This window comes from Fusarium coffeatum, assembly GCF_003316985.1.
Source record: "Fusarium coffeatum strain FIESC_28 chromosome Unknown BRIP53273_contig_9, whole genome shotgun sequence".
Lineage (NCBI taxonomy): Eukaryota > Fungi > Ascomycota > Sordariomycetes > Hypocreales > Nectriaceae > Fusarium > Fusarium coffeatum.
The window spans coordinates 132,759-152,230 of NW_022157808.1; the positions used below are offsets into that span (position 1 = coordinate 132,759).

Genomic DNA, 19,472 nt, shown 5'->3' on the forward strand with positions numbered 1-19,472 from the left:
GACGGCTCTGGCTCAAACCTCCCCGCCATATTCGTCAGATTCCACGTGCACAAACTGAGATCTTCGAATAGCAAAGGCAGCCATTTCTAGAACTTTCCTATTTGAGAATAATGTGAACGTGGTGATATGTCATGAGCCCGTATGTACGTAGGGTTGAACTTTGTATGCTACCATATAAAAGTCGACAAGGAGAAATTTCAAGTAATCTGTCATGTTTCCGTCACTGGAGGAATACGACCACATAACAAAATAAAAATAGGAATATGTTTTACTCTACAATTGTCATGGGCTTTCTCATATCAGGTTTCACGCATCCATTTGTCGGAAAGGTCATTGTAGAGATTTCTATAATTTAAGTTTAATTATTGACCACCGGCATAAATCACTCAACTCTGTTGCGAAGGGGAGGAGGTTTAAATGCGAAGATGAGCATGAGACCCCTCAGGCCACTTCTTCTTCAACTCTTCATCCTGCAACACGTCAACGCGCGCTCCATTCTCGTTACCTGTTCTTGGAATAACAGATCCTCAAACTGTACTCAACAAAGCACCACATTCCACACGTACCATGGACCCCTTCCATGGCCTCCCTACGTTGGTTCTAGACGAGGTCTTTTTCCACCTTGGGGATGCCATAAGCATCACGCAGTTGACAAGAGCATCAGCATCGATGTTGTCATACTGGGGTCAATACGGACAGGGTATCACTCGCCGCATTGTCAAAGATATCCTCTCTGTGGACGATTCTAAATGTCTGATGGACGATGCCTTGCGAATCCTGGATATCCAGAATGCACCCATGGCTAGGGAGTACTACAGCCAGGTGAAATTCATGGAGCCGAGGAAATTGAAGCGGACGAAAGTACACTGGCCACTCTTCTCGTTATTATCTCGGTTGATCAGTTTCATTGTTGACTTCGTTTCCAAAGCGGCGAGTCCCAACTTACCAAGGGCCTACCTTGGCATTCCTGACTCGATGGGCAGAGGAAGCTATTTCAAAGGGAGGGATTTAGGTCACCCGAGAATTGAATTCGCAAACTTGACGACCTCTGAACATCACCGGTTTCTGCGCGCCTTCCTCAGATATGAGCTGCTTTGTAATATCTATCATCCTGCGGCTTGGAACATATATGAGAAACAGGGCATGTATGCCAAAGTTATGTCCGGCATCGGAGACCACGGAGCTATGGATCCATGTATGTTACAAACGGTTCACGAGTATTACGAGGGTCTGTATGGAAGTGTCTTTGCGCATTGTCTGGATGCATGGGTGCCTAGTCGGTCTCTGTAGGACATGTTATCATTCGACTACGGCCTACTATTTCCCGATACAGTATTCCTTGACGCGAAGGAGTATCTGCGAGACCTGGGTATCTATCACACAGAAATCGTCAGAATGCTTCCTTGTTTTGGAATAAACTTCCTCACGATAGTGATTCGGGGTTTGAACCAGGGAGGCGACCACGCTCAGCACATCAGAAAGTTGCTTCACTTACTCTCCAGAACCCGGCCGTGTGCGTATTATCCATGGATCGATGACCAATATCCGGGCGAAAACTACTTCCGATTTCCAGCATACGATCAACTACTTCAAGGACAGAATGTGTATCTACACAGAGCGGATAGGCTATCGAACGCCAACATCGCGTTATACCAAGGTGGCAAATCCGATGCACCAGCTCCTCGGTGGTTAGAACTACACAGCCTTCAACTCCGTATCTACCGACAACGGGCCTGGGGACTTCTAGACGACGACAGACTGTACCCTGGAAGGGAACGTCAACTCCCTACTTTGGACGAGCTGAGTGACCTAGAAGAGGCATTCGGAGAGAATGGACAAACGGATTGGGGCCTTGAGCGTTGTCGAAGACGATCGCAGAAGTGGCATGACTACGACACATACGGAGACCTTCTAGAACGCCCATCCGAACCTTGGAACGACGAAGACGATGATGTAGAGATGCTTGTTGGGGACTTTGACCAGATGGAGAACATCATTGACGGCTCATACATGGACGAAAGACCAGTATTGCAGTCTACATGCCCTATGTATAAGACAATGAGAGATGGGTATGTCAAACTAGGCAGAATGTCGCTTCCATTTAAGCTGGCGGCATCTCGCGACCTCTCTTCTGGTTCATCGACCCGATCTTCCACCCCACCTCCTCCCTATGCTCCCTTCGCCTCCCTCCTCGCCTGAGGTCTTTTGCTTCCCTGCCCTAATAAATGTTTTCATCGGGTCATTCTATGCAATGATAATGGTTGCTGTGTTTGGACTATTGGAATACTGAATGAGATTACTTCTATGGGGTCTTGACTAGCCAACCCCAACTGTCTATAGAAGCAGCTGCACTACCCACCTCATCAAAGGACCTAGTACTTCGATAGATAAATTTGGCGTCCCGTGATAATTGCTTGATCGATGGCGGAGGCAAGACGAACGTACATTGCCGGAAACCCATGATGAATCATGCAATCCAACCACAAGCAACCCAAGATCGGAATCAGTGCACCAGCCCAAGGTACCTCGGCACCTGCAATGTTTGACAGAATATCTTTACAGTTTAGCAGTGTATTCTACCTTGAGCGAATCAAGGTCCAAGTCCGAAGGTATATGTGCTAAGCTACCTTGTGACTGACCGAAGAACGCCCGAGGAAGTAACTGGTCAAATCTTATCGATGATGAACATAAATCATGTGGGGGCCACCCGGGGGTGCACAAAGGTTCAGGTGATGTGCAAATGAATCTACCGACGAGCCACAACTCTTTCTCCCCGACGCATCACGTTGTAGTCGCAACACCTTGAAAGCAAAGATACCATCGGCACTTCAGATCGGACTTTGTTCCTACCATGACTGAAGGACAATCAAGGGATGTTGGCGTCAAAGAAGCAGCTGTCTATTATATAATTGCCGCGATGGAATGCCTTGAAAGATTTGGTTAGAAGCTCAAGCCAAACGACATTGAAATCTCTTCCTTTCAAGATAACAACCATGACTCTATTCTTTTATCTGTTGTTTTACCTATTTTCTTTTCTTTCCCTGCTTGTACCGCTGCTAACATGCGTGGTTCGATCAGTAGCTCCATCCAATCTGGCAAATCCCTTCACGAGGCCTTCCTGCAGAAAGGTACCGATCCCTCCGAAGTTGCCAACCTCATCAAATCGACTCTCGGACATGAATACATCTCCCCATGGTCAGATGAAGACGATGGGCTGGTTTCTGCACAATCCAAGGCCACACAAGATCAGGTTAAGAAGATGAAGGACCACAAAGACATTGTACGTCTGCTCAAAGTTAAACTTCCTGTCCAGGATATCAGCACGCCTAGAGGGCGAGTACTTTATTCGTCCAGTCAATAGAGAGAATGCGGATCAGTGCAACGCAACAGGATTACTTCTCAGTACCATTCTTGGGGATCGTCTCGAAGAGCCCACTATGAGCAATGGCAGAATCCGCGAGTGGGGAGCAGAAATGACCGATGAGCAGGTAGCCAAGGTCGAGAACCTGGACGGCGTCGAGGCTGTGAGGAGGGTATACAGGGGGAAACGAGGCCGTTTCATGCCACGGATCTTGAAGCCTTCAGAAGCCTCAAACCTACGAGGTCTGAAGAAGAGAGACATCGCCTATGAAAGGCAGGAGGCCACCGCTACTGAACTGGTCGCCATCAGCCAGCCCAGGTATGTGAATAAGAATATACCATCGATGGTGCTCTCTACTGACCACACTCTATGTACAGTACAGTTCCAGATTTGACTCAACTCAAGAACTATGTATATGAAAGCCATGGAGGGTCAGGAAGCTTTGTATACCACATTGAGACAGGGGTAGCCTACAAGGCACAAAACAAGGTAAGTTAAATCTTCCGTTCTACTGAAATTGATCACTTTCACTTTCTAATCCGCCAAGGAATTCCCAAACGTTGCGTCACAGCATCTCCTGACTGATAAGGCAATCAAAAAAGGCGACGAACCCTGGGTAGACGACGATGACAAGTTGCCTTCACATGGTACTTGCAACGCTGGCAAAGCACTCGGAATCCAGTTCGGCGCTTCTAAGAAAGCTACCCTTGTCGTCGTCAGGCTCCATGCAATCACTCATCTAGAGGTTCAGGCTGCGTTTGAACTAATTATCAAGGACATCGATGAACATCCCGAGCGACGCAAAAAAGGCGTCATCTCTATGGCTTTGTCATTCAAACCTGTCTGGGACCAGGAAACAGTAGACGCCTTTCGGCAGCTTCTCACAGACCTGTTCGCGAAGGATATCCCTCTCATAAGCATCGCAGGAAATGATGATGACGATAGCGACGACGATAGCGACGACGATGACGATGGTCGCAGTGATGATGGTGGTGGTAGTGATACGGAAATGTTGGATAGCCCGGATGTGGACGAATATCCCGGTCTGATGGAAGGCCCCGATCTTCCACTGATCGTTGTGGGCTCCGTTGATTCCACAGGTCAGAGGTCCGACTGGTCCAAAGGCGGCCCACACGTGACCCTTCATGCTGTGGGTCAAGATATCCTTTGTCTACCAACAGAGGGCAATGTTCCAGTGATGGAGAATGGCACATCATATGGTAAGTACCCGTGCAGCAGTTCGTCTGATGACATGAGCTAATCCCAACTCTGTAGCCGGACCTTTGGTCGCCGGCGAGGTTGCCAATCTCCTTGCATATGATACTGTCCCGTTTGATACGAGTAATGGCAATCTCGTCAAGAATCTGAAGGCCTATTTTCAATCCGATCAAGCAAGTTAGGAGCGGGTCGATGGCATCCGCGTTCTTTGGAATGGTGTCACTCAGGAGAACAATCCCAAGGAGGCTTTTGAGTGCAATGGAGTGGGTAAAAACACTTACGTTGAGGGCGACGCCGTCACGGGTCTTATCAAAGATACATTTTGTTCTGATTTGGGGACGCGACAAGGCTTGCGCGGGCTGCGAAAGTACGTATAAAGCGTTGTACAACGATTACTGGGTATGGGGCCATGGGTGGGCAAGCTCTGATTATGGCGAGTCGCTCAAGGCAGAGCTCAAGGGCTGTGCACTACTTCCCGACGCTTGGAATTTTGTCTATGGCCTTGGAGATGATGGTCGCGAGTGGACTGCGAGATTTCGCACTGGTGTCTTTCAGAAGAAATGTGTGGGCGACGCTGTTGGTATGGCCTCGGGCTTTGGCGAGTTTGGATGTGAAGGATCTGGCGGGGACTAGCTAGGGGTTTGGCCTGACTGTTGGGCATTATCTGAGTGCGTCCGTTCGTTTTGTTGTCAAGGAAAAGATTCATTACGAGGTCGTTCTAACTATTGGACTGACGCTCAAGGACTTTTGGTGGAACTGTTACTGGGAATCTTTACCAGTAAAGGCACGGGGTTGAATACTGTCGATGCATGCGATCAGTGGGAATTGTTCCAGAAGGGATATTCGAGTATGTTCGGATGGTATAGATACATTCTTTTATAGGTTATAACAACCCTCTTTAAGTCTAATTGACAGTACGTCTTTTTACAAACGGCCATACACTAGAGAGCTCAGGATCCCGTCCGCTCTGCTAAAGATAAGATGACAAGGGGCGGATTACTAGGTAGTTTAGTGAACCAGCGAATCCCACTGTTGTATTTTTTTGCATTTCATTTGCGGTGCTCATGGGGAATGTAACCAGAGCAGATGTTTTCCTATGCCCGTTTCAGGCTTTTATACAGCTGAGACCTGCCAGCGGTCATGCGCTAGCGATCCCAACTGCGAATCCTTTATGTACTTCCCTAGTTTTGAAGGCTGCTACACTCTTAATAAGTCTTTGTTCAAGTCTGGGTTCTGTGAGCAGACATCTGATGGCTTGTGGTTCGATCTCTCTTGCCAAGTGCACGATCCAGCGAAGGTTTGATCTTCTATTTAGTTACTATATATTATTGGTTCCAATTAACACTACAATCATTCTTTTTGCCTAGCTTAATACTTTCCATGAGAGTCCTCAATACCTGCATAGCAAAATAGTCAATACCGTAGCCTATACATTGGCTATCATAATTAAAGCTTTCGATAAAACACTAAGATCTCTGAATTAACCTGCGTTCCCTAGTGGATCACTAGTCCAGGCCATTGGTTCCGAGAACGCTAACACGTCTCCTTGGTTAAAGAACAAGTATAGGTATCAAATTCTCTCAAGTTAGTTATGTTCAGTTGTTGAAAGGGGGGTATAGACTTCTCTTGTTCACAATGACAATACGTATTTCGTCCTTTTCATCAAACGGCTTGTTGAATTAGTTTATCACCGCCACTCTGTAGACAAATTAACGCTTCCCATTAAGTGCGGAATGTTGATCCAGTGAAGTATGTCAAGTAACAATAGCAATTTATTTACTTACCTAGGAACCAGCCCAGATACTCCGTCTCTTCCTTCCACGCCCTCTCTTCGCGACCTGCAGCAAAGTCAGAATGCTAGTTTAACACATCATGCCCTCTATACCAGCATATCCGCACACGAGACTGTCTACCGGGAACTCCACAGCTTGTCATAGATACCTAGTCTCGACATGGATCATAGGGAAGGCTAGGTCTGCCTCGCGGCAGATTCTGTATGGTCTTTCTTAGCATATCAACCTCACCTTTGAGCGCGCAAATCTGCTCCTGCAAACTCTGAATCAGGGCATCCTTTTCCAGCATGATGGCCTTCTGCTCTTTCATTTCTGCTTCGTGGTAGCGCTTGCGACGGCGAGCATCTTGAGCTTGGACCCAGAGCTGTTGGTCACGAGCCTTAACCTCGGTCATGAGGTAGACAGCGTTTGATTCTGCCATTTTGACGATACTGTGCGAAAGGTGCTGGAAGTTAATGCAATGAAGTTGCTTGAGACCTATAGTCAATGATTCCAGTCGTTGAACTATTTCTGAAGCTTAATGTTTGCGAATAACTCAACCAATTTATAGAACTTTTATTGCGGTTGTTTATCGAACAACATACGTCGCTTGTTCCTCGTGTTTCTGGCCGAGGGCAACATATCAATTGTTCAATGGCAACACTACAAACCACAACAATAGCAGGTTCCGAACACAGTCGATTAAATTGATAGCTCTTTGTTCTTGGTGTAAGACTCGTGTTCTCCCCATCATTCCAAGGCATTGAACTCGATTAAAGGATACTTTTTCGATGCGCGGATCAAGGTAACAGTGAGATTGTCCATGTAGAGCAACGTTCGTTATTACTAGGCTGCTGGATTATCGCTCCGCCGGCCAGGAGGTATCAGCTATCAGGGAACAGGCTACCGTATAATGATACTTTACGCGATCACCTTTAACAGAAGCATCAAGTTCTTCCAATCGCGCCTACCTCTCGACTTGTTATTCCGCATGGCCAGTTCTGCATCCAGGATAGGATGGCGTCTGTACAATGGCGATATCGATGGTGAATGGGTGCAGTTGGAAATTCGTAAGTGGTATTGAACATTTGATTCCAAATTATCGGAATATCGCTTTGTAATTCGAGAGGCTTGCGTGAGCACTTATGAATTCCGCTGTCGTGGATACTTTTGTCATTCCGCTACGAGTCTCTTCACGATGCCTTTTCCCTCCAATGAAAACCCTTCGATCTTAGGCGTCTAGCGTCATTGGTGAGTACCATTAATCAGCCTAGACGGAGCACTACCTCAATTCGGATCATACGTGCCGTGCTGCACTAACATCGTGCAATAAAGACCTTAAATGTGAACGCTGATTGTTTTAATTGGCTAGTGGGCGAATAATTCTTAGTGATGACTGCTTGCGACACCCAATGACTCAATTACGCGGTCTGTAACGACGCGCATGTTATTCCCAGGCCCTTCAGTCGGGTCAGATCAAGCCGATGACCAGTAATACGCAGAACGAGTGAGTCACTCGCCTTCCTCAATCAACGCGACTTATCGACAAGATAATCGATGCCTATTCAGGCAGAAATGTATAATAGTAAGGCCAAATAATGCCAAGATGTCAGATCAATTCACTTCAATATCGTCAAAATGGAGCCTCCTTACACTCAAACAACCGGCGTCCCTCTCCAGACACGTCCGGTGCTTAGCCTGTTCAATCCGTCAGCCCTACAGAGCCTTAATTCTATCTTTCCACCTAAGAATAATCGCTTGACCATTCATATCCAAGATCACTATGCATCAAAACGTTATCGCCCGGGCTCCATAGTCAGGGGCACCGTCAACATCAAGCCTAAGAAGCAGACTCCTTGCACCAAGATCTCCATAAAGTTTGTCTGCGACTCCAGTGTTGAGCGCCCCAACGCCAGTCTGGCATTTGAGACATGGCATCGATTACTTGATCTGGAAATGCCAATTGAGCATGCGACATTACCTGCGAATAAAATTCTCCAGTCAAATGAGACTTACAGCGTTCCATTTTACTTTGTCCTTCCCAATAGTCTCGGTACAGAGGCTTGCTCACATAACGTCATATGGCAAGAAACGCGTCGAATGCACTCACATCTTCCACCCAGTATCACCGGCTGGGAGAGTGAAGCTATGATCCCAAGGGGCGTGCGCATTGAGTACGGTGTTATCGCTCAGGTTTGGGACTCGGCCAATCCAGAGTATGCTAGGATGGAGGCCAAAGAGACCGTTCAGTTCTTGCCAGGTCATATTGAACACCCAAATCTGAACATCCCTACAGCAAATCGAAATTTCAAGTTCGCATCATCTAAGCAGCTCAAATCCAGTGTTTTTGGACGCTCTTCAGGCGAAATCACATTACACGCTGATCAACCCGCTGCCATCGTCCTCGACCCCAGTGGAAAGAGTTTTCATCCTGCGACGGTAGTAGGATCTCTCAAGTTGAAATTATGCGATCGAAAGACTAGCCTACCGCAAACATGCAGTGTGTCTGCAAAGGTTGAATCAGAGACATGGTCACAGGATGAGCCTATGCAACAGCTACCTCACATTGTCAACGCGAGAGACTGCTATAATGGTTCTGAGACTCTACTGAAGAAAGCTGAAGTTGGATTGAGCTGGGAAGAGGATTCACCCAAACAAACCGACAATGTTGTCACCGAGACTGCCGAGACATTCAGCAGCCATGTCGAAATACCCATCACGAATTTTGCGAGCGATAAGAAAATGTTTTTGCCTACGTTTTACTCTTGCCTAATTGCCAGGACATACCAGCTACATCTAACTATCAGCATTGCATCGACTACTCTAAAGCTCGTACTGCCAGCACAGCTCACAATGGAGGAGCAGAAAGGATATGTGCAACCTGACGCTGAGGATGTTGGGCTCCCAGAGAGCAGTGCAAGGTATTCCAGTTCACTGCCGTCATATACCGAGTCGGAGAGGAGGCATTCACAGCCTGAGCAGTAATGTGTAAAAATGACTATCATAACAGGGCATTTACAAAGACTTGCTTTTGCTATAAATAGCACATATAATTATCAAAAAGTACAATCTATTAAAATCTATTTGAAGGCCTGAGTTCTCTATGGTACGCATTTGATCACCTGCAGGAGAGAAGATGCGCTCAAAAGCCTATCACAATGTAGCAGACTATAGCTGATTCTTTACGAACAACTGAGATATTCGAGCTCGAGTAAATACAGCTTCTTGGGCAGAAGTCTGGTCGCGTCTGCCTGTGATTTGCTCTTTCAAATGATTCCACTCGTAAGCCACAGACCAAGACTCAACACACGAGACAGGACGAAAATTAATCCAACATCCCGTAAATAGCCTTGACTTCAGGAAGCTTGGCCTCAAACTCCTCCCTCGTCTCCTCCCAAACACGCTTCTGCGCAGCATATCCGCTCTTGCGCTCAAAGAAAGGAGGATAGCTGTTTCAGTTAGTCTTCAAAACATCATATTAAATCTCACAAAACTTACTCAGTGGTTTCAAAGTCCTGCATAATCTTCCCATGAGCATCTGGCCCAGCTGAAACACCATTCACAAGCGCAGCAGCACAAAACTCCGGCGCTCTCGATCCAAAATTCTGAATCAGTCGTGGGATAAGTTGATCTTGGTTTGGAGCAGTGAGAGGCGTCCATGCAGAGCCCGGGTCGGCGCTGTTAATCGTCACGCTGTGAGGGAGCTTGGACGCGCGCTGAGCTAGTTCGCGGGTGAAGTATAGAAGCAGAGCCTTGGAACGGCCATACTGATGGGCCTGTTGCATGCCGTCCTTGTTGTTGCTGAGGTGCCTTAGGTAAGAGCCCTTGCTGGGCATGCCCATGGTGAAGGAAGAGGGATAGATGCCGAAGGATGTGACAAAGGTCATGACGGGAGGGTTGGGGTTGAGAGGGCTGGATTTGAGAAGAGGGAGGAGGAGAAGGCCGAGAAGAGCACCGGAAAGGTAGTTGATTTGGATGGCTATCTGTGTCAGTATCTACTCAATTGTGAAATAGGATGTGACTTACAAGTTTCCCATCCCTCGGGCGAAAGCTTCTTGTTGAACGACAGAATACCCATCGTCATCAGGACATGATCGAGTGACTTGAGTTCCTGCGCCTTCCTCGCGATCTCCTGGCATCCCGAGAAGCTCATCAAATCTCCCTGCCAGACCAAGATAGTAGGCTTCGCCTTGCCAGCAGCACTCAATTCCTTCTCGATCTCCGTCTTCAGCTCTCCACAATCCCTCACGTCAACAAGCACAAGGGTGTCGACCTCGCGATGCGCGAAGAGCTTCGCCGCTCTCGAACCAAAAGCACCATTCGCACCGGTGATGAGTGCAGTCCTCCCCTTGTAGGACTTTGTCGTGACGGTAGGTCGTCCATGACGCTGTTTATAGAGACTCTGCCAGGGAAAGTACTCTTTCAGAAACAAAGGGATGCCGTAGGTGATGACAGCGACGACAAACGTCGTTACCACAGCGTAAGTACTCCAATTGGCCATTTTGAAAAACAATTGAGAGATGCAGTTTTCATGCAATGTTGCGAAGGGAAGTGTTAATAAAGTGGCCTCAACAGATCGTACGGTTTGCGGGGCAGGCGCCGTGGACCGCCGCGGAGCGGAAGATTGTTTTTACACCCCTTGTTCACCGACTTTACTGGGCTGAGACATGAAAACTGAGCTGAGGAGGTTGAAATGATAGGCTGAGATGAACAGCTGATCTTTTAGCGAGATTGATAAGATCATGTTAGATCGACAAAGTGGTCTTGTTTTTGAGTTCGGTTGTTGTAGTATTCGTATTCGCTTCATGAGGGGCAATGGGTCTCGCGGGTGGAACGTGCTTGTGTCTACGTCAACGTTATGAGCCGATAAAGCATTATTGGATAGTCATTGGTATTGCAATGGGATGGTAGAATTGAATTGACATAAGTCTGGATATCTACGGAAGGGGAGGTCATGGAAATATCGCCCGTGATGAAAGGTGATTTGAACTGTTGACTCCCCGCAAAACTCAGGTTCTCTGTCATCATCACTCATGACACACATGGGATTCTCATCACCCAGTCTGAACAACTCATCCTCACTGCCAAAATCACTGCAGAAAGCTTCGAGTCATACGAGAATATTTCTGTGCAAATTGCGAGGTCTCACAATGGCCGAGTTCGGGCCGACATCGGACTTCACTGACTCCGACAGAAATGAGGAACAAACAGCCTGAGAATGTACATCTATAAACCCGGGAGGGATAAGAAATCTCTAGTCTAACTATTGTTTTATGAGACTTAGTGTCCGTTCACCCCGTTTGTACCATTGGTGCCATTTGTACCATTCGATCGGACATCGTGGATGGCCTTGGCAACGTAGTTGACGTTTCTCTTGTTCACTGTGATATCGTCAGCTTGAGGTCTTTGTATAGAGACAGGAGAGAGTAGACTTACATCCGGAGATAGAAATACGTCCGGACTTGAGGAGGTAGATGTGGAAGCGCTCCCGTAGAGTCTTGACTTCGAAGGGAGTCAGGCCGGTGTACGAGAACATGCCAATCTGCAGTTGGGTTAGCTCTGTTCCTTTCTCATTTTGCTTTTAAACATTACTCACCTGATCAACAATATGGTTCCATGTACCTGGTGTCTCCAAGCGAATCAACTCATCGTACAAAGCCTGTCGCATGGTCTTAATTCGACCACTCATGACGTTCAAATCAGCCATCCAAGCAGCAGTCAACTCCTCACTTTCTAAAACAGTCTTGACAATCGTAGATCCGTACTTGGGTGCCATAGAGATTTCAGATCGAAGCAGGTAAGAAAGTGTCGAGTAAGCGTTGTTTCTGATTTCCTGGGAGGGCTCGGCGAGGACGAGATGAATGGCTCCTGTTCGGTGGCCGTAGAGACCAAAGTTCTTGGAGAAGGATTGAGCGACAATCATGTCGGGTCGGGGCTGCTGTTGGTAGAAGTATCGAATCGCCCAGGCATCCTCAGCTGGGTCACCGGAGGCGAACCCTTGGTACGCAGCGTCGAAGAAGGGGAAGAGTTGCTTTCGCTGGCAGACCTCTGCAATCTTCTTCCACTGCTCCTTCGTAGGGTCCAGTCCAGTAGGGTTGTGCGCACAAGCATGAAGCAAGACAGCATCACGAGGTTGAGTCTCCTCCTCGAGCGTCTTGATCATGCCCTCAAAGTCCAATGAACAGTCCGACTTCTTGTAGTAAGGGTACAACTTGGGCTTGAGTCCAACAGACTCCCAAATCATATGGTGGTTAGCCCATGTGGGATCCGACACCCAAATATTCTGCGGTCGAAGATAATCCGCCACGAATCTCGCACCGATATGGTTCGCTCCGGTTCCGGAGACGGTCTGCACGGAAGCAACACTCAAATCATCCTGATGCGCAAAGACAAGATCCCTCGCAACCTTGAGAAAAGCCTGATCACCCTCAATGGGAAGATAATCGTGTCTAGTCAAGCTAGCCTCCTCGAAGAGATCCTTCTCTACACGAGTAACGACGTCGAGGGGCCAAGATTTGCCATCGTCGGTGCAGTAGACGCCGACGCCGAGGTTGACGCGGTCAGGGCTGGTGTCCTTTCGGTAGAGGGCCAGGAGATCAAAGATCTCGTCTGTTGGCTGGGAGGGCAGTGAGGCGAAGCAGGACATGATGGGATGGGTTGATATGTAGTTGTATGTGTATGAGTGAGTGAGTCAAGGCGGTGGAAAGAAAGATCGGTCGGTCGGTGCGAAGTGGTCCGGGAAAGTGGGTATTTTAGCTTTCTGTTCGGCCTTTCAGGGTAGGGCTAGTGGTTGTTTGGCCAAGCCATTGTCTTTAGCCACTGGAATGCTGAACAATAGTAAGCTACGTAGGGATAACGCCATGAAACAAACATTCCGATTTGTGAATGTTCATGGCGTTGTCATGAGATCAATAGATGGGATCAAGTATCACTGGAAGAGCGCAGTTGGTTGCGTTGTTGTAAAGCACGGGTAATGTCTTTTCCTACACTCGACAACCCGATGATACGGTCGTATGACTTGAGACATGCTCTTCTTCTCCGGGATTCAATTGACTGACACAATTGACAGTTTCTTTGAGTCCCACTGCTAGGGTTCCCCAGTGTTGCAGTTTAATTGCAGAGACAGGATTGGCTGTGAAAAGAGGCAACCGATTGTAAGCTGAATTATCCGAGACCAACAGAACCCCTGCCAAGAGCCAAGGATTAACGCTTCACGACAAGCTCCTGGACCTGGACCTGGACCCTTCTTTGAATGGTTGCTTTTCAAGTCTCTCTTATTTGTATCTCATTTTACGGCTTCTTGTTTCAAGTTGATGGCAGCGGGGAGTTCTCGGGATACAATCGGATCATTGGATATTCCGTTCAAGGTTCAAAATGTGACGCTGTGACTTCGCCACGCGGAGAAGTCCGAGCCCTGCCTTAGTTCGAGAGGATCATTGAAGATCAGCATCGTCACCGAATCTCATAATGACAGCAGATCTCATCAAGGTCTGAGCTTTGATGTCTATAGTCATTCTTGCCCGCTCTGTAGACTCATCAATGTTCAAAAGTCTTTCTTGCTGATGCCTCGGCTTGATTGTGTTATTGTTTCATCTCAACGCTAACAACCAAAGCCAAGATCGGACCGACATTTTCGTCCAAGCGTCCCCCTAAAACCTCCCTAACCTTGTTAACTTCGCCCCAAAACACCCCCTAAGCTCCAAGGCATCAAAAATTTCCTTTTCTCCTGCCTCGTCTCCGTTCTTTCCGAGTTCCCCAGAGCACAACCGAGATACTCATCTCAGTCCAACTCCATTCCTTCAATGACGTCTACATAATCACCATTTCATTCCTTTCTGGCCCAAATGCGCTCATTATCATGGCTCTTCCTTACTCTGGTTCTTGTTTTTACGCGGCAGGCTTACGCGGCCCATGTGCAGTTTAAGCACTGCAACGGTCAACCTGATCTTTACTCAGATGATCATTTCAACCCAAACAGCTTGTACGCCTTTTTGGAGAGGGGTAATGATGGGGCACTGCTTTCTTTTAGGCTCATGGCCAATTACCTCACGCCGAGGGCTTGTGAACGATCATTACTCGACAATGCCTCGGCTGAGGTGAGTTTGGGGGCTGTGGGAGGAACAAAGCGGTATAACGGCGACATCGAGAACGCGACGTGTAAGACAATGGAATGGAAGCAGATCAAGAAGAAGGTTTATCTGCAAGTTGTGGATGTTATGTTTAAGATCGACAATCCTTCGCCGCTGGCGGCTTATGAGGTTGAACTCAACATTGATGGACGGGATCATTTTTCAGCAGCTTGTATGAGGACCTTTGTAACGCCGGATATTGGGCATACATTTCAGGATATATCGTTCTGGGGACCTGTTTTGACCTTTATCTTGGTTGTCTTTGTTGCTGCTTGGCGAGAGTGGTATAATCTGGTGCATCCACTGACTGATGATGATGAAAGTGGTCCGGAGACAAGTTCGAACAGGTCACATCTTACACGAATCGCCGACTGCCTTACGTACCTCCAATTCGTCTTCTTTTCGAGCGCCCTTAGCGTTAATCAGCCTGGATTTCTACAGCCGGTCGTCACGGGAGTGAGCTGGTCAGCTCTGATGCTTCGAACTGGAATAGTATGGAGGGAGTCCCATTACTACGGTATTCACGATGGCATTCACGAGATCAATGGCACTTTTGGTGGAACACCGGGCTTGGAACATATGACGCAAGTTATGGCTGCACCGATGACAATCAACACATGGACGAACATCGCTACTCTCGCGCTCCTCATCCTCGTCGCCATCTACGGAACTCTTCAAATCGGCTTGCATCTGAGATGGACAAAAGATTGGTTCCGACAGACCGGTACTTGGGTTCTTGAGAGTTCAACGAGCGAACGACATAAAGCCACGATCTGGGTTGCCCTACAGGTATTTCTCAGCTATCTCTTGCTTCCTTTGGCGGCATGGACGACGTATCAACTTAGCGGCGCGAAGTTCCGACCTGTTTACTATACCATCCTTGTAATCCTGGTGGTTGTTTTGCTTGTGATTGCAAGTTGGTGGGGGTTAGCTTCGAGACCACAGAGCATGGGATACCTCCTGATCGACGACATCCTCAAGCAAAATCCCAGCGACGAGCCATCCCGAACTCAGAATTACTACACATGGGTTACTTTCATCCTCCTCTTCGCCCGTGGTGTCATCATTGGTGGACTGCAGAGTTTCGGCACTGCGCAAGTGTGCTCTCTGATAGCATGCGAAGTCATTCAGATCTGTTTCCTGGCATGGGTTGGAGCAGCGCCTGGGTTGTTGTCGAAACCTGTCCTAATGGCTGGCGCACGGCTCATCGTTCTTTTGCTTTGCCTGGGTATGATCCCTAAAATCTGGAGTCATACTGCAGCCAGTGCGCTCGGCTACATAATTCTGATCTTTCACACCATTTTCATCATCGGCATGTTCTTGGTACCTGCTGTTCTTCAGTTGGGAGAACTTGCTGCAACGAGCTTCCATGAGTGGAAGACTTCTCCACCCCGACGTCGCGACTCGACGCAACCTCAGGTATGCTATCTCATCGGTATGGGTTGTAGTCAATACTAACTTCCACAGGTCTTTGGTTTGCGCCAACTCGCACGACGCCCTACTAACAGGACCAACCTCTCCGAGAGAGGCATCATCGACTACCGAAACAGCTCATCAAGCTCAGGCCACTCAACACCCGAATCATCGAATTCATCATCCAATCGCGACCCAGAGCCCGTCTCACCAGAAGTGCTCCGCACATACTTCCGATCTCCTCGCCCCGAGCGCTCAGTGTCAAGTCTTTCCGACAGAAATCAGCACTACGAAATCGCAAGACCCAAACGATCAGTATCGTCCTTTTCAGACAGACATACAAGATCGATATCAAGTCTCTCAAGCAGGAGTCGACACATCACATCGCTCGACGTATCCCGCCCCGAAACTGTCCACGAGAATCCTCACGAATACGAGAACCCTCACGAAAGATCGTCTGAGGGGTCAAGTAGGAGTGATGACAGCGGTGATCTAGCAGCGGCCCCTTCGCCGTGGGAAATGGTGCTACCATCGCCTCTGGGCGTAGACTATTCCGTTAGAGAGATCGATCGGTACTATGTCAGGCCGAGGCAAGTAGAGTTTGGTAATGCTGATGGTTCGAATGAGACGGCACAGGCGGCTGGATGGATGGATAAGCTCAAGTTTTGGTCATGATGAGAAGTAATCAATACGTACACCTCTTGTTTTATATATAGCAATAATGGGAGCGATCCTGTATAATATTTAGATAATAGATATCTGCAACGTTTGAACACGATCGCTGGCTTTGTCTGTACTTGCCCACTGTCGCCATCCAACCCAGCTTAGACTAGCACTTAGGCTCCTTTGTTATAATAGCCTAAAGCTTAGAGGATAGTTCTTCTGTTCCCTTGCGTGATGGTATTGATGTATCGTCGGAGACCGTCCGATACCACCCCGGACAGACTCCGAAGTCTTCGGACATCCACCGGATCGGCATGAAAGCCAGGCACGAACCACTCCAGACAGCCCCACGACCATGAGTGCCGATCCCAGTCTTAAAATCGCTTTAAATATCCTGGATACCCCGGATTTCTCGTTTCTCTATCTTCGATTCTCGGAACAGAACCTTGCTCTCAATACCCTTGCCATGAAGCTCACAAGCCTTTTGGCTCTGATGGCCACCAACGTCGCCATCTCCAAACCGACTCAGGGAAAGATACCTGCACCCAAGTTGCCGCAATTATCATGGAATACCCATACACATTGCTTTGACCCAGAGCGTCATCCCTTCAAGAGCTCACGTTCCTACACACCGGAGGCCGCTCCTTTGAAGGACTTGATCAAACAGTCACCAGCTGATAATGTCATGATCGTACAAGCAACGATCGAGGATGGTTACAGTGGTCTCTTGGATACTTTGGCCAAGGGCCATGAGCAGTATCCCAGCAAACAGATTCTTGGTACTATCTTTTGGGACCCTGAGGATTCAAGCCTGAAGAACAAGACAGATGCCGAATGGGATAGGCTGCACAAGGCTGGAGTGCGGTCCGTTAGGATTCATGGCTCATACGGTGGCTCAGGCGATGACCTGGACTGGGTTCTCGAGAAGTTTGTGCAGGTTGCTACGTATTGCCCTCTTGAACGACACGGCTGGACTATTTCGGCGCAACTGCCATTGGCAATGTGGTCGAAAATGAAGGACTCTATCTTGGATCATCCGAAGTTGAAGGGTGTAAGAATTATCGCGGATCACAATGGCTCTGCAACGCCCGAGGACTACGAGACCAATCAGTTCAACGATTTTCTCGCTCTGCTGGAAACGGGAAGATTTTACAGTAAAGTCGGCGCTTTGCACAGACGAGCCGATGATGTTGCCCTCATGGAACCTATCATCAAGGCCTTTGCGACGGCTGCACCTGGTGGCTTGGTCTGGGGAAGCGACTGGCCTCACGTCAATGCTTCTGTAAAAGGACTTGAACCAACACCACCTCTCGAAGTGGATACGAATGAGGAGCTGCGGTTGTTGAGGGAATGGCTTACAGATGATCAGTGGGAGAAGATGTTTGTGTGCAACCCTGCACAAGTCTTTGGCATGGGCAAACCTTAACTCAGTGAAGGGCATCACATTAGGATAGGTAACTTGGGTGTTTAGTGTGGGATTAGTCTAGATGATTAGGTCTCTAAATCAAAATAGCATAAACATTAGGTAGCTATGATATTCACTCTTATTGCTACCTACCTACCCAAGGATCTGCTAGTTTTAAGATGCAGTGGCTGGCAGTGCATGCGATCTCTATACCTTGAACAGTGAATCACTGCTGGTCAGCAGGCATACGGATTCTTACTGGTCAACAAGAATACATTACGAATCACCCTCCCCCGCTAGTCGAAGCGTTTACAACATCACCTCCAGAACATCTTCCAGACTTCCTTTCCACACTTCAACACCATCGACACATCGGTTGCCAACATGGAGGCTAATCCTACCAACGTTTGTCTCTCTGGAGAAAATCCCCCCAAGAATGACGGGGATGGAACTCCTCTTCCCTATTCACCCTCGCCCCCTCCGCCAGCACCCCCGCTGCCGATTTGTGTGCAACGTGAACTCCCGAAGCTTTTCTCGGATGAAACCAAGTCCTGTGAGTGCCTACTCAAACTCATCAAGAGTCCCGCTGGCTAATACTGCAAGTAGTTGATGACATGGTAAAGGAAGCTGAGGCCGACATTTACTCGGTCCAGAAGAAAACGCGTGATATTCTCCTCGACATTGCGGCTCCTAGATCCTTCCGTGGCATTCCCTATCCGAAGCTGTTTGACGACGACTGGTTGTCGAAGTTAATGGACTTTGTGAACACAGATCATCTGGTATGTATCTCTTCTCGCGTTGGCAGCACACCGTCTTACTGACTGCCTCTTCATAGAAGCAGATGAAGGAGAAGATGCAGGATCGTGCGTGCGATCTCGGCCAGCAGGAGCCCAAGTTCATGCCCCGAACCAGGATCATCAAGTTCCTCGATCCTGCTACTTTTGCTTCCTCGCGCGAGGGTCGTCAGTTGGAGATGAACGGATGGGTCCGGGTCTAGTTATAAGGTATTCGCGGGAAAAGGACCCTTGAGAAGGCCTTTATGGCCGTTGTGGCCTTGCTGGTATGCCTGGAGATTAGCATGAGAACGATACCACCATCTGTGAACACACGGCCATGGCCTTGCTTGTCCTAGACGACAAGATCATCCCAGATTGTTAGTTTGAGCTGATATACAGTGATTGAATCATTTCGTCTATTATGTTCTCGTGCCAGTTCTTCTGATACCCTGTAAACGATAAAGCAGGGGACGAACGACTACTGATGGTGATCGGCTCTTGAAATTGGTGACATTGCTGCGTGAATGACTGCATCGTTCTTTCTTGTTCTTCCACTGTCCTACTGATAGCTAATGAACAACCAACAAACTCATCATCGTTTGGTCCATGTTCTCATCTTCATCAAACTCCTCCCCTTGGTCGATCTAGCAAACACAGATGGTGATGCAGGTGTCTTCTAAGGCTTAGGCTATAACAATAAAGTAACCCTAAGTACTAATCTAAGCCAGCAGAAAG

The 19,472-nt window shown here is 48.1% G+C and overlaps 9 protein-coding genes across 9 annotated transcripts; 6 read left to right on the forward strand and 3 right to left on the reverse strand.

Moving 5' to 3' along the window:
- Positions 1–567: 567 nt before the first annotated feature.
- On the forward strand, positions 568–2,199 carry FIESC28_00391 (uncharacterized protein; the record flags this gene model as incomplete). The annotated part of the gene is made up of 2 exons (XM_031154542.1): positions 568–1,195; positions 1,574–2,199. The coding sequence occupies 2 exons, from the start codon at positions 568–570 to the stop codon at positions 2,197–2,199; spliced, it is 1,254 nt and encodes a 417-aa protein (XP_031021401.1).
- Positions 2,200–3,061: 862 nt separating this feature from the next.
- FIESC28_00392 (uncharacterized protein) lies at positions 3,062–5,212 on the forward strand (the record flags this gene model as incomplete). The annotated part of the gene is made up of 7 exons (XM_031154543.1): positions 3,062–3,280; positions 3,378–3,679; positions 3,739–3,850; positions 3,909–4,581; positions 4,637–4,716; positions 4,762–4,946; positions 5,002–5,212. The coding sequence occupies 7 exons, from the start codon at positions 3,062–3,064 to the stop codon at positions 5,210–5,212; spliced, it is 1,782 nt and encodes a 593-aa protein (XP_031021402.1).
- Positions 5,213–5,947: 735 nt separating this feature from the next.
- Positions 5,948–6,793, reverse strand: FIESC28_00393 (uncharacterized protein; the record flags this gene model as incomplete). The annotated part of the gene is made up of 3 exons (XM_031154544.1): positions 5,948–5,976; positions 6,364–6,417; positions 6,604–6,793. 3 exons carry the CDS (start codon positions 6,791–6,793, stop codon positions 5,948–5,950), a joined length of 273 nt encoding a protein of 90 aa, XP_031021403.1.
- Positions 6,794–7,989: 1,196 nt separating this feature from the next.
- Positions 7,990–9,336, forward strand: FIESC28_00394 (uncharacterized protein; the record flags this gene model as incomplete). The annotated part of the gene is made up of 1 exon (XM_031154545.1): positions 7,990–9,336. One exon carries the CDS (start codon positions 7,990–7,992, stop codon positions 9,334–9,336), a length of 1,347 nt encoding a protein of 448 aa, XP_031021404.1.
- A 340-nt stretch (positions 9,337–9,676) lies between these two features.
- Positions 9,677–10,852, reverse strand: FIESC28_00395 (uncharacterized protein; the record flags this gene model as incomplete). The annotated part of the gene is made up of 3 exons (XM_031154546.1): positions 9,677–9,800; positions 9,850–10,330; positions 10,378–10,852. 3 exons carry the CDS (start codon positions 10,850–10,852, stop codon positions 9,677–9,679), a joined length of 1,080 nt encoding a protein of 359 aa, XP_031021405.1.
- Positions 10,853–11,631: 779 nt separating this feature from the next.
- Positions 11,632–12,997, reverse strand: FIESC28_00396 (uncharacterized protein; the record flags this gene model as incomplete). The annotated part of the gene is made up of 3 exons (XM_031154547.1): positions 11,632–11,732; positions 11,788–11,893; positions 11,948–12,997. The coding sequence occupies 3 exons, from the start codon at positions 12,995–12,997 to the stop codon at positions 11,632–11,634; spliced, it is 1,257 nt and encodes a 418-aa protein (XP_031021406.1).
- Positions 12,998–14,195: 1,198 nt separating this feature from the next.
- FIESC28_00397 (uncharacterized protein) lies at positions 14,196–16,568 on the forward strand (the record flags this gene model as incomplete). Its single annotated transcript, XM_031154548.1, has 3 exons — positions 14,196–14,332; positions 14,381–15,899; positions 15,948–16,568. 3 exons carry the CDS (start codon positions 14,196–14,198, stop codon positions 16,566–16,568), a joined length of 2,277 nt encoding a protein of 758 aa, XP_031021407.1.
- A 343-nt stretch (positions 16,569–16,911) lies between these two features.
- On the forward strand, positions 16,912–17,982 carry FIESC28_00398 (uncharacterized protein; the record flags this gene model as incomplete). The annotated part of the gene is made up of 1 exon (XM_031154549.1): positions 16,912–17,982. One exon carries the CDS (start codon positions 16,912–16,914, stop codon positions 17,980–17,982), a length of 1,071 nt encoding a protein of 356 aa, XP_031021408.1.
- Positions 17,983–18,345: 363 nt separating this feature from the next.
- Positions 18,346–18,958, forward strand: FIESC28_00399 (uncharacterized protein; the record flags this gene model as incomplete). Its single annotated transcript, XM_031154550.1, has 3 exons — positions 18,346–18,514; positions 18,568–18,740; positions 18,797–18,958. 3 exons carry the CDS (start codon positions 18,346–18,348, stop codon positions 18,956–18,958), a joined length of 504 nt encoding a protein of 167 aa, XP_031021409.1.
- Between the last annotated feature and the right edge of the window lie 514 nt (positions 18,959–19,472).